The sequence below is a fragment of the Hypanus sabinus genome, chromosome 4 (genome assembly GCF_030144855.1).
Source record: "Hypanus sabinus isolate sHypSab1 chromosome 4, sHypSab1.hap1, whole genome shotgun sequence".
Classification (NCBI taxonomy): domain Eukaryota; kingdom Metazoa; phylum Chordata; class Chondrichthyes; order Myliobatiformes; family Dasyatidae; genus Hypanus; species Hypanus sabinus.
In genome coordinates, this window is record NC_082709.1 from 99,351,409 (window position 1) to 99,365,109 (window position 13,701).

The window sequence follows — 13,701 nt, forward strand, 5'->3', positions numbered from 1 at the left end:
ACAGAAGAACATATACAATCTACTTGATACGTAGAAGTCCCTCACCATGAGCACCTCACATCCAAGGGAACCCAACCATCATTCAGTTTCCTTTCATTCACGTAGCAACACAGAGCAGACATACATTAAATATGTTGTATCCTCATTCGGGGGAAGTCTGGAAGTCCTTGCACATCAGCACAGAAGATCAAAGTGGACCTTCCTTAAGGGCAGTTAGGGTTGGACAACAAATAATAAACTCCCACTAATATAAATAAAAGTAATGCAAAGTGTGAAAATATCTGAGTGGTTGAAGAATTCAGCTATAAAAACAATAGGATTGTTGTATTTTATTCAAATTTATAGATTCCATAAAAGATGCAACCATATAAAGACATTTAAAATAGGAAATAATCAAGAGTGTGCAAGATATAAAATTTCATTATATTTTAAAGTAATAGAGAATAAATAATGAGCTTAGATACATGTACACAGGGCAGCTGTTAAAATGACTAAACTGGTAACAGCTGTTTATGATAAAATTAGTTAAAAGCTTTGTGATAAAATAAATTCTCTGACATTTGATTACAAATTTTGCCCATTATATAAGAATCAGGCAAAGTAAGATTTCCCACCTTAACTGCTTTCAACTCCGTTTAAATAACTTGCATTCAAAGATCAGTGACACCAACTGATCCTCATTGGCCTCTCCCCGAAGGATAGTAAAGGGCAGAAAGGAACTTCCATTCAATGGGCATTGTGGGTGGTGGGTGGGAGGGAGCCTCAATAAGGACGATGAATGGACTGGGACCAGAAAGCTTTACATGTGTCTTTTCATGGAATATGGAAGTTGGCATTAGTTGCCCACACACTGGATTTTAGTTATATTCCTAGTATTAAACACTTCCTCCATATACTTAATAAAAAGCCACCAAATAAAGTTTAAATTAGGCCACCCTAGCTCTAAGAAATTATTGCTGATCCTTTGAGCTAAGGGGAGAACTGAATTCTGCAATGCTTTCTGTTGCTGCAGTGACAAGTAGAGAGGGTTCCACCGATGTAGATCTGTCTGATGAGCTGTGGGTTGTGAAGGTACAGGCCACATGTTGCTCATACTTCATTATTCCACATGGAGAATAAAGCATCAACACTTGATAGAGGCAGCAGTGATTCCTGAATGTAGCATCAATTGACAACATCAACCAAAACCTCTGACTTTTTCCACAGCTCTGAATTGTGGAAATGTCTGTTTAGTTTAAGATATGAACTATAATTTCAGGATACAATGAAGTCAGTGACTATACTCCTCTGGCTTCAGGCAGATTACAATTGTTTTTTTTGGCTCTGAGAGGGGTGAACGAGCAGATTTCAGAAAGAGCAATGCGACATGCTGACATTTGCCATCAGTTACTCATTTCTGTCAGTCTGATTGCAATAACAAAGGTATCTGTTGGAGGTGAAGCTCCATTCCTTTGGAAAACTCTGCACATTAGTAGAGTGCAATATTAATGTAAAACTACAGAGGCTGCCCACAAGGTGCCAGAGTCACTGTTGGCAAGATTATACCTGCTACCTGATCTTTAGTTTCAATAATACTAATATCATTTAAAAACAGGCTGTTTAAATAAAAATAACAATTAAACTTTAAAAGATAAAAAAACAAAAATAAGAGTTCTCTTGCTGGACAAATCACCAATGCCATGTCAGTCCAGATCCTGGGCTCTTTCATACACACAGGGGATGGGTCCCCTGGTTGCCTTAGCTGTGGTAGAGAGCTGATCCAGACTAACGTTGGCATCTGGGAGACTGCAGAGAAAGCGCTGACTACAGAAACATCTGCACTGTGTAATATGTGGTCCTGAAGAGTATGGTTTCAAAATGTGCAAGGTTACTTTCTCTGACCATTTTTAAACAAGTTTTCCATCTCTACTGATTGCTGGTTCACCACATAAGGAGGACACATATGGCTGAGGTAATACAGCCTGAGCAAGTTACAAATACTGAGGCAGAGCTGCATAATCGTGGGTTTTCACTGGGCTTGCACACTCACACTCATCTGGGGGTGTACGCAGGAATAGTCTCACACACAAACACACACACACACACACTCTCTCTCTCCCTCTCTCTCCCCCTCCCTCCCTCCTCCCCCCCCTCCCTCCCTCTCCCTCGCTCTCTCTAAAGCAGTACAGCTACAACACCCTCACAAGGACCACTGCATATTAGGGCACATATTCCGAAGTCAGAGCAGGGACACGAGAGGACGTTCTATCCAGGCTGAAAATTGCACCACGCATGAAGGCATTCATGCCAACCAGAGATACAGTCATGCACTTTGACATGGCTGTCACATGTACTTTGAGCAATACACACACACCACCCCCTCCCCATAAACTGGGCTTCATTCACTCATCTCATGTAATCAAACACCAAGGTATATTCCTTAACCCGGGTACTTCTCAGTCACAAAGGCTCTCTTTCTTTCACAACATCCAAAGCAAACCTTGCTCCAATTTAAGCAAGTTAATACTGTAATACTTTAACCTGTGTATGATTGTCAAAAGTTTGAGATAACATAGATAGATCTCCAGCAGTGATCTGTAGCAAAGAGTCTTGTTTCATAAATAATTCAAAACGCTTTGCATGCAGAATAAGGTTATAAAGACAGGAAGCCTCCTCTAGAGCTGGAACTGGGTGTAACCTTCAGCTCCTGTCACTATGACATCCATCCAGATCCTCATGGTCTCAGCAGATGGTGCCACCATGTAGAAGATTCTGTCCCGGGTCTTCACGCTGAAGGTAAGCAAAGGTTTGGGGCTCTAGAGAAAGAGAAAGACAGTACATGTGTAAGAGTGGTAAACACTCAGTAGGGATTCCACTCTACACCACCTCTACCAAGGATTGGTCTGGTGTCTGTACTAACGTGACTCAGGATCCTGAGCCCTGCTATCACCTGCCAACACAGCTCTGGATTAAAGTGGGGTTTCTGAACCAGAGACCAGCATGAAATTAAACCAAGGACTTCTAAAGCAAAACTGGGTAGATAAGGTGAGCTGCACCCTAACCGACAACGTAGAATGAAGCAAAGACATGTAGTCTGGTCACATCATTTGCACAGCTGAAGCTCAGTTCAGGAGAGAAACCGCAGCCCAGCCGAAAGAGAGAGTGCAGTACAGGAATGGAACTGTAGCGAGCTGCTAATCTTGTTAATGGGGCAACCACTCCTCTTTCAACCACTGTCCCGACTGACTGAACAGTTTGCAGCCCATGGTCCGGTTCATTGTCACCTGTACAAGTATACACAGGGAATCAGTACAACAAACAGCTTACCTGTATCACATCAAACACACGCAGCATTCACAAGAAAAGCATAAATTACACATCAATAATAAACAGTTTCTGAAAAGAAAGGAAGCATTTAGAAGAAAAAATACAGACTATTACAGTACAAATTGATCAAACTGCTCACAGTACTGGACAGGCGATTCTGTGGACGCAGGAAAGAAGCACGGATGGTAGTTTGTCTCCCAGGTACCAGAGTCCAGGTTGTTTCTGATCGCATCCACAATATCTCGAAGTGGGAAGGAAAACAGCCAGAGGTCGTGGTACATATTGGTACCAACGACACAGGCAGGAAAAGGGAGGAGGTCCTGAAAACAGACTACAGGGAGTTAGGAAGGAAGTTGAGAAGCAGGACCTCAAAGGTAGTAATCTCGGGATTACTGCCTGTGCACGTGACAGTGAGTATAGGAATAGAATGAGGAGGATGATAAATGCGTGGCTGGCGGATTGAGCAGGAGGCAGGGATTCAGATTTCTGAATCATTGGGACCTCTTTTGGGGCAGATATGACCTGTACAAAAAGAATGGGTTGCACTTGAATCCAGGGGGGACCAATATCCTGGCAGGGAGGTTTGCTAAGGCTATTGGGGAGAGTTTAAACTAGAATTGCTGGAGGGTGGGAACCCAACTGGAGAGACGGAGGAAGAGGAGGTTGGCTCACAAATAGAGAAAGCTTGGAGACAGTGCGAAAGGGAGGATAGGCAGGAGATAGAGAAGGGACGCACTCAGACCGATGGTTTGAGGTGTGTCTATTTTAATATGAGGAGTGTTGTGAACAAAGCAGATGAGCATAGAGCAGGGATCAGTACTGATGGTGTGGGACATGGGCGAAGTGACTGGTGGCGTGGGACACGGGGGAAGTGACTGGCATGGGACATGGGGGAGTGACTGGTGGCGTGGGACACGGGGGAAGTGACTGGCATGGGACATGGGGAAGTGACTGGTGGGGTGGGACACGGGGGAAGTGACTGGCGTGGGACATGGGGAAGTGACTGGTGGTGTGGGACAGGGGGGAAGTGACAGGTGGTGTGAGACACGGGGGAAATGACTGGTGGCGTGGGACAAGGGGGAAGTGACTGGTGGCGTGGGACAAGGGGGAAGTGACTGGTGGTGTGGGACAAGGGGGAAGTGACTGGTGGTGTGGGACATGGGGGAAATGACTGGTGGCGTGGGACAAGGGGGAAGTGACTGGTGGCGTGGGACAAGGGGGAAATGACTGGTGGCGTGGGACAAGGGGGAAGTGACTGGTGGTGTGGGACACGGGGGAAGTGACTGGTGGTGTGTGACACGGGGGAAGTGACTGGTCGTGTGGGACACGGGGGAAGTGACTGGTGGTGTGGGACACGGAGGAAATGACTGGTGGTGTGTGACATGGGGGAAGTGACTGATGGAGTGGGACACAGGGGAAGTGACTGGTGGGGTGTGACTTGGGGGAAGTGACTGCTGGTGTGGGACACGGGGGAAGTGACTGGTGGGGTGGGTCACGGGGGAAGTGACAGATGGAGTGGGACACGGGGGAAGTGACTGCTGGTGTGGGACACGGGGGAAGTGACTGGTGGAGTGGGACACGGGGGAAGTGACTGGTGGTGTGGGACACGGGGGAAGTGACTGGTGGAGTGGGACATGGGGGAAGTGACTGGTGGTGTGCAATCGAGGGGTCTGCCGGGACGTGTGGGACACAGGGGAAGTGATTGGTGGTGTGGGACACGGGGGAAGTGACTGGTGGTGTGGGACACGGGGGAAGTGATTGGTGGTGTGGGACACGGGGGAAGTGACTGCTGGGGTGGGACATGGGGGAAAGAACTGGTCGTGTGGGATATGGGGGAAGTGACTGGTGGTGTGTGATCGAAGGGACTGAATGGACGTGTGGGACACGGGGGAAGTGACTGGTGAAGTGGGACACGGGGGAAATGACTGGTGGTGTACAATCGAGGGGTCTGCCGGGATGTGTGGGACTAGGGGGAAGTGACTGGTGGTGTGGGACGGGGGAAGTAACTGGTGGTGTGGGACACGGGGAAATGAATGGTGGTGTGGGACGGGGGAAGTGACTGGTGGTGTGGGACATGGGGGAAGTGACTGGTGGAGTGGGACACGGGGGAAGTGACTGGTGGTGTGGGACACGGGGGAAGTGACTGGTGGTGTGGGACACGGGGAAATGACTGGTGGTGTGGGACACGGGGGAAGTGACTGGTGGTGTGGGACACGGGGGAAGTGACTGGTGGTGTGGGACACGGGGAAATGACTGGTGGTGTGGGACACGGGGGAAGTGACTGGTGGTGTGGGACACGGGGAAATGACTGGTGGTGTGGGACACGGGGGAAGTGACTGGTGGTGTGGGACATGGGGAAATGACTGGTGTTGTGGGACACGGGGGAAGTGACTAGTGGAGTGGGACACGGGGGAATTGACTGGTGGTGTGGGACACGGGGAAATGACAGGTGGCGTGGGACACGGGGGAAGTGACTAGTGGTGTGGGACACGGGGGAAGTGACTCTTGGTGTGGGACATGGGGGAATTGACTGGTGGTGTGGGACACGGGAGAAGTGACTGGTGATGTGGGATACGGGGGAAGTGACTGATGGAGTGGGACACGGGGGAAGTGACTGGTGGTGTGGGACATGGGGGAAGTGACTGGTGGTGTGGGACACGGGGGAAGTGACTGATGGAGTGGGACACGGGGGAAGTGACTGATGGAGTGGGACACGGGGGTAGTGACTGGTGGCGTGGGACACGGGGGAAGTGACTGGTGGTGTGGGACACGGGGGAAGTGACTGGTGGTGTGGGACATGGGGGAATTGACTGGTGGTGTGGGACACGGGGAAATGACTGGTGTTGTGGGACACGGGGGAAGTGACTAGTGGAGTGGGACACGGGGGAATTGACTGGTGGTGTGGGACACGGGGAAATGACTGGTGGTGTGGGACGGGGGAAGTGACTGGTGGTGTGGGACACGGGGGAAGTGACTAGTGGTGTGGGACATGGGGGAAGTGACTGGTGGAGTGGGACACGGGGGAAGTGACTGGTGGTGTGGGACACGGGGGAAGTGACTGGTGGTGTGGGACACGGGGAAATGATTGGTGGTGTGAGACACGGGGAAGTGACTGGTGGTGTGGGACACGGGGAAATGACTGGTGGTGTGGGACACGGGGGAAGTGACTGGTGGTGTGCGATCGAGGGGACTGACTGGACGTATGGGATATTGGGGAAGTGACTGGTGGTGTGTGATCGAGGGGACTGACTGGACGTGTGGGATATTGGGGAAGTGACTGGTGGTATGCGATCGAGGGGACTGACTGGACATGTGGGATATTGGGGAAGTGACTGGTGGTGTGTGATCGAAGGGACTGACTGGACGTGTGGGACACGGGGGAAGTGACTGGTGGCGTGGGACACGGGGGAAGTGACAGGTGGCGTGGGACACGGGGGAAGTGACTGGTGGTGTGGGACACGGGGAAAGTGACAGGTGGCGTGGGACACGAGGGAAGTGACTGGTGGTGTGGGACACGGGAGAAGTGACTGCTGGTGTGGGACATGGGGGAAGTGACAGATGGAGTGGGACACGGGGGAAGTGACTGGTGGTGTGGGACATGGGGGAAGTGACTGGTGGAGTGGGACACGGGGGAAGTGACTGGTGGAGTGGGACACGGGGGAAGTGACTGGTGGTGTGGGACATGGGGGAAGTGACTGGTGGAGTGGGACACGGGGGAAGTGACTGGTGGAGTGGGACACGGGGGAAGTGACTGGTGGTTTGGGACACGGGGAAAGTGACTGGTGGAGTGGGACGGGGGTAGTGACTGGTGGTGTGGGACACGGGGGAAGTGACAGATGGTGTGGGACACGGGGGAAGTGACAGATGGAGTGGGACACGGGGGAAGTGACTGGTGGAGTGGGACACGGGGGAAGTGACTGGTGGAGTGGGACACGGGGGAAGTGAGAGATGGTGTGGGACACGGGGGAAGTGACAGATGGAGTGGGACACGGGGGAAGTGACAGATGGAGTGGGACACGGGAGAAGTGACTGGTGATGTGGGACACGGGGGAAGTGACTGGTGGAGTGGGACACGGGGGAAGTGACAGATGGAGTGGGACACGGGGGAAGTGACTGGTGGTGTGGGACATGGGGGAAGTGACTGGTGGTGTGGGACACGGGGGAAGTGACTGGTGGTGGAGGACACGGGGGAAGTGACTGGTGGTGTGGGACACGGGGGAAGTGACCGATGGAGTGGGACAGGGGGGAAATGACTGGTGGTGTGTGATCGAGGGGACTGACTGGACGTGTGGGATATTGGGGAAGTGACTGGTGGTGTGTGATCGAAGGGACTGACTGGACATGTGGGATATTGGGGAAGTGACTGGTGGTGTGGGACACGGGGAAATGACAGGTGGCGTGGGACACGGGGGAAGTGACTGGTGGTGTGGGACACGGGGGAAGTGACTGGTGGTGTGGGACATGGGGGAATTGACTGGTGGTGTGGGACACGGGGGAAGTGACTGGTGGTGTGGGACACGGGGAAATGACTGGTGGTGTGAGACAAGGGGAAGTGACTGGTGGTGTGCGATCGAGGGGACTGACTGGACGTATGGGATATTGGGGAAGTGACTGGTGGTGTGTGATCGAGGGGACTGACTGGACATGTGGGATATTGGGGAAGTGACTGGTGGTGTGTGATCGAAGGGACTGACTGGACGTGTGGGACACGGGGGAAGTGACTGGTGGCATGGGACACGGGGGAAGTGACAGATGGAGTGGGACACGGGGGAAGTGACTGGTGGTGTGGGACATGGGGGAAGTGACTGGTGGAGTGGGACACGGGGGAAGTGACTGGTGGAGTGGGACACGGGGGAAGTGACTGGTGGTTTGGGACACGGGGAAAGTGACTGGTGGAGTGGGACGGGGGTAGTGACTGGTGGTGTGGGACACGGGGGAAGTGACAGATGGTGTGGGACACGGGGGAAGTGACAGATGGAGTGGGACATGGGGGAAGTGACTGGTGGAGTGGGACACGGGGGAAGTGACTGGTGGAGTGGGACACGGGGGAAGTGACAGATGGTGTGGGACACGGGGGAAGTGACAGATGGAGTGGGACACGGGGGAAGTGACAGATGGAGTGGGACACGGGAGAAGTGACTGGTGATGTGGGACACGGGGGAAGTGACTGGTGGAGTGGGACACGGGGGAAGTGACAGATGGAGTGGGACACGGGGGAAGTGACTGGTGGTGTGGGACATGGGGGAAGTGACTGGTGGTGTGGGACACGGGGGAAGTGACTGGTGGTGGAGGACACGGGGGAAGTGACTGGTGGTGTGGGACACGGGTGAAGTGACCGATGGAGTGGGACACGGGGGAATTGACTCGTGTTGTGGGACAGGGGGGAAATGACTGGTGGTGTGTGATCGAGGGGACTGACTGGACGTGTGGGATATTGGGGAAGTGACTGGTGGTGTGTGATCGAAGGGACTGACTGGACATGTGGGATATTGGGGAAGCGACTGGTGGTGTGGGACACGGGGAAATGACAGGTGGCGTGGGACACGGGGGAAGTGACTGGTGGTGTGGGACACGGGGGAAGTGACTGGTGGTGTGGGACAGGGGGGAAATGACTGGTGGTGTGTGATCGAGGGGACTGACTGGACGTGTGGGATATTGGGGAAGTGACTGGTGGTGTGTGATCGAGGGGACTGACTGGACATGTGGGATATTGGGGAAGTGACTGGTGGTGTGTGATCGAAGGGACTGACTGGACGTGTGGGACACGGGGGAAGTGACTGGTGGCATGGGACACGGGGGAAGTGACAGGTGGCGTGGGACACGGGGGAAGTGACTGGTGGTGTGGGACACGGGGGAAGTGACTGGTGGTGTGGGACACGGGGGAGGTGACTGATGGAGTGGGACACGGGGGAATTGACAGGTGGCGTGGGACACGGGGAAAGTGACAGGTGGCGTGGGACACGGGGGAAGTGACTGCTGGTGTGGGACATGGGGGAAGTGACAGATGGAGTGGGACACGAGGGAAGTGACTGGTGATGTGGGACACGGGGGAAATGACTGGTGGTGTGGGACACGGGAGAAGTGACTGGTGGAGTGGGACACGGGGGAAATGACTGGTGGTGTGGGACACGGGAGAAGTGACTGGTGGTGTGGGACACGGGGGAAGTGACTGATGGAGTGGGACACAGGGGAAGTGATCGGTGGTGTGGGACACGGGGGAAGTGACCGGTGATGTGGGACACAGGGGAAGTGACTGGTGGTGTGGGACACGGGGGAAGTGACTGGTGATGTGGGACACGGGGGAAGTGACTGGTGGTGTGGGACACGGGGGAAGTGACTGATGGAGTGGGACACGGGGGAAGTGACTGGACGTGTTGGACATGGGGAAAACGACTGATGGGGTGGGACACGGGCGAATTGACTGGTGGTGTGGGTCACGGGGGAGGTGACAGGTGGAGTGGGACGGGGGAAGTGACTGCTGGTGTGGGACATGGGGGAAGTGACTGGTGGTGTGGGACACAGGGGAAGTGACTGGTGGTGTGGGACATGGGGGAAGTGACTGGTGGAGTGGGACACGGGGGAAGTGACTGGTGGAGTGGGACACCGGGGAAGTGACTGGTGAAGTGGGACACGGGGGAAGTGACTGGTGGTGTGGGACATGGGGGAAGTGACTGGTGGAGTGGGACACGGGGGAAGTGACTGATGGAGTGGGACACGGGGGAAGTGACTGGTGGTGTGGGACACAGGGGAAGTGACTGGTGGTGTGGGACACGGGGGAAGTGACTGATGGAGTGGGACACAGGGGAAGTGACTGGTGGTGTGGGACACGGGGGAAGTGACTGGTGATGTGGGACACGGGGGAAGTGACTGGTGGTTTGGGACACGGGGAAAGTGACTGGTGGAGTGGGACGGGGGTAGTGACTGGTGGTGTGGGACACGGGGGAAGTGACTGGTGGAGTGGGACACGGGGGAAGTGACTGGTGGAGTGGGACACGGGGGAAGTGACTGGTGGTGGAGGACACGGGGGAAGTGACTGGTGGTGTGGGACACGGGGGAAGTGACCGATGGAGTGGGACACGGGGGAATTGACTCGTGTTGTGGGACACGGGGGAAATGACTGGTGGTGTGCGATCGAGGGGACTGACTGGACATGTGGGATATTGGGGAAGTGACTGGTGGTGTGCGATCGAGGGGACTGACTGGACGTATGGGATATTGGGGAAGTGACTGGTGGTGTGTGATCGAGGGGACTGACTGGACGTGTGGGATATGGGGGAACTGACTGGTGGTGTGCGATCGAGGGGACTGACTGGACATGTGGGACACGAGGGAAGTGACTGGTGGTGTGGGACACGGGGGAAGTGACTAGTGGTGTGGGACACGGGGGAAGTGACTGGTGGTGTGGGATACGGGGGAAGTGACTGGTGGTGTGTGATCGAGGGGACTGACTGGACGTATGGGATATTGGGGAAGTGACTGGTGGTGTGTGATCGAGGGGACTGACTGGACGCATGGGATATTGGGGAAGTGACTGGTGGTGTGTGATCGAAGGGACTGACTGGACGTGTGGGACACGGGGGAAGTGACTGGTGGTGTGGGACATGGGGGAAGTGACTGGTGGAGTGGGACACGGGGAAATGACTGGTGGTGTGGGACGGGGGAAGTGACTGGTGGTGTGGGACACGGGGGAAGTGACTAGTGGTGTGGGACATGGGGGAAGTGACTGGTGGAGTGGGACACGGGGGAAGTGACTGGTGGTGTGGGACACGGGGGAAGTGACTGATGGAGTGGGACACGAGGGAAGTGACTGGTGGTGTGGGACACGGGAGAAGTGACTGGTGATGTGGGACACGGGGGAAGTGACTGATGGAGTGGGACACGGGGGAAGTGACTGGACGTGTTGGACATGGGGAAAACGACTGATGGGGTGGGACACGGGCGAATTGACTGGTGGTGTGGGTCACGGGGGAGGTGACTGGTGGAGTGGGACGGGGGAAGTGACTGCTGGTGTGGGACATGGGGGAAGTGACAGATGGAGTGGGACACGGGGGAAGTGACTGGTGGTGTGGGACATGGGGGAAGTGACTGGTGGTGTGGGACACGAGGGAAGTGACTGGTGGAGTGGGACACGGGGGAAGTGACTGGTGGTGTGTGACACCGGGGAAGTGACTGGTGGAGAGGGACACCGGGGAAGTGACTGGTGGTTTGGGACACCGGGGAAGTGACTGGTGGTGTGGGACACGGGGGAAGTGACCGATGGAGTGGGACACGGGGGAAGTGACTGGTGGAGTGGGACACGGGGGAAGTGACTGGTGGTGTGGGACATGGGGGAAGTAACCGATGGAGTGGGACACGGGGGAAGTGACTAGTGGTGTGGGACACGGGGGAATTGACTGGTGATGTGGGGGACGGGAGAAGTGACTGGTGGTGTGGGACATGGGGGAAGTGACTGGTGGAGTGGGACATGGGGGAAGTGACTGGTGGTGTGGGACACGGGGGAAGTGACTGGTGGTGTGGGACATGGGGGAAGTGACTGGTGGAGTGGGACATGGGGGAAGTGACTGGTGGTGTGGGACACGGGGGAAGTGACTGGTGGTGTGGGACACGGGGAAAGTGACTGGTGGTGTGGGACATGGGGGAAGTGACTGATGGAGTGGGACACGGGGGAAGTGACTGGTGGAGTGGGACACGGGGGAAGTGACTGGTGGTGTGGGACATGGGGGAAGTGACTGGTGGTGTGGGACATGGGGGAAGTGACTGGTGGAGTGGGACACGGGGGAAGTGACTGGTGGTGTGGGACATGGGGGAAGTGACTGGTGGAGTGGGACACGGGGGAAGTGACAGGTGGCGTGGGACACGGGGGAAGTGACTGGTGGTGTGGGACATGGGGGAAGTGACTGATGGAGTGGGACATGGGGGAAGTGACTGATGGAGTGGGACACGAGGGAAGTGACTGGTGGTGTGGGACACGGGAGAAGTGACTGGTGATGTGGGACACGGGGGAAGTGACTGATGGAGTGGGACATGGGGGAAGTGACTGGACGTGTTGGACATGGGGAAAACGACTGATGGGGTGGGACACGTGCGAATTGACTGGTGGTGTGGGTCACGGGGGAGGTGACTGGTGGTGGAGGACACGGGGGAAGTGACTGGTGGTGTGGGACACGGGGGAAGTGACCGATGGAGTGGGACATGGGGGAAGTGACTGGTGGTTTGGTACACGTGGGAATTGACTCGTGTTGTGGGACACGGGGGAAATGACTGGTGGTGTGCGATCGAGGGGACTGACTGGACGTGTGGGATATTGGGGAAGTGACTGGTGGTGTGTGATCGAGGGGACTGACTGGACGTGTGGGATATGAGGGAACTGACTGGTGGTGTGCGATCGAGGGGACTGACTGGACGTGTGGGACACGAGGGAAGTGACTGGTGGAGTGGGACATGGGGGAATTGGCTGGTGGTTTGGTACACGAGGGAAGTGACTGGTGGTGTGGGACATGGGGGAACTGACTGGTGGTGTGCGATCGAGGGGACTGTCTGGACGTGTGGGATATTGGGGAAGTGACTGGTGGTGTGTGATCGAGGGGACTGACTGGACGTGTGGGATATTGGGGAAGTGACTGGTGGTGTGCGATCGAGGGGACTGACTGCACATGTGGGATATTGGGGAAGTGACTGGTGGTGTGTGATCGAGGGGACTGACTGGACGTGTGGGATATTGGGGAAGTGACTGGTGGTGTGTGATCGAGGGGACTGACTGGACGTGTGGGACACGGGGGAAGTGACTGGTGGTGTGTGACACCGGGGAAGTGACTGGTGGAGAGGGACACCGGGGAAGTGACTGGTGGTTTGGGACACCGGGGAAGTGACTGGTGGTGTGGGACACGGGGGAAGTGACCGATGGAGTGGGACACGGGGGAAGTGACTGGTGGAGTGGGACACGGGGGAAGTGACTGGTGGTGTGGGACATGGGGGAAGTAACCGATGGAGTGGGACACGGGGGAAGTGACTAGTGGTGTGGGACACGGGGGAATTGACTGGTGATGTGGGGGACGGGAGAAGTGACTGGTGGTGTGGGACATGGGGGAAGTGACTGGTGGAGTGGGACATGGGGGAAGTGACTGGTGGTGTGGGACACGGGGGAAGTGACTGGTGGTGTGGGACATGGGGGAAGTGACTGGTGGAGTGGGACATGGGGGAAGTGACTGGTGGTGTGGGACACGGGGGAAGTGACTGGTGGTGTGGGACACGGGGAAAGTGACTGGTGGTGTGGGACATGGGGGAAGTGACTGATGGAGTGGGACACGGGGGAAGTGACTGGTGGAGTGGGACACGGGGGAAGTGACTGGTGGTGTGGGACATGGGGGAAGTGACTGGTGGTGTGGGACATGGGGG

At 55.4% G+C, this 13,701-nt stretch overlaps 1 protein-coding gene and 1 long non-coding RNA gene across 4 annotated transcripts in view; one reads left to right on the plus strand and one right to left on the minus strand.

The window, feature by feature from the left end:
* Positions 1–314: 314 nt before the first annotated feature.
* The window catches only part of LOC132393023 (pleckstrin homology-like domain family B member 2), a 414,321-nt gene continuing 400,934 nt past the window's right edge, over positions 315–13,701 (minus strand). For all 3 annotated transcript variants that reach the window (XM_059967716.1, XM_059967715.1, XM_059967717.1), the window contains one exon: positions 315–2,795. In XM_059967716.1, coding sequence (XP_059823699.1) covers positions 2,655–2,795 — 141 coding nt within the window. In that variant the 3' untranslated portion in view covers positions 315–2,654. The remainder of the gene's footprint in view (positions 2,796–13,701) is intronic.
* The window catches only part of LOC132393025 (uncharacterized), a 60,505-nt gene continuing 49,471 nt past the window's right edge, over positions 2,668–13,701 (plus strand). The window contains exon 1 of the long non-coding RNA XR_009511731.1: positions 2,668–2,775. This is a non-coding gene — a long non-coding RNA (uncharacterized LOC132393025). The remainder of the gene's footprint in view (positions 2,776–13,701) is intronic.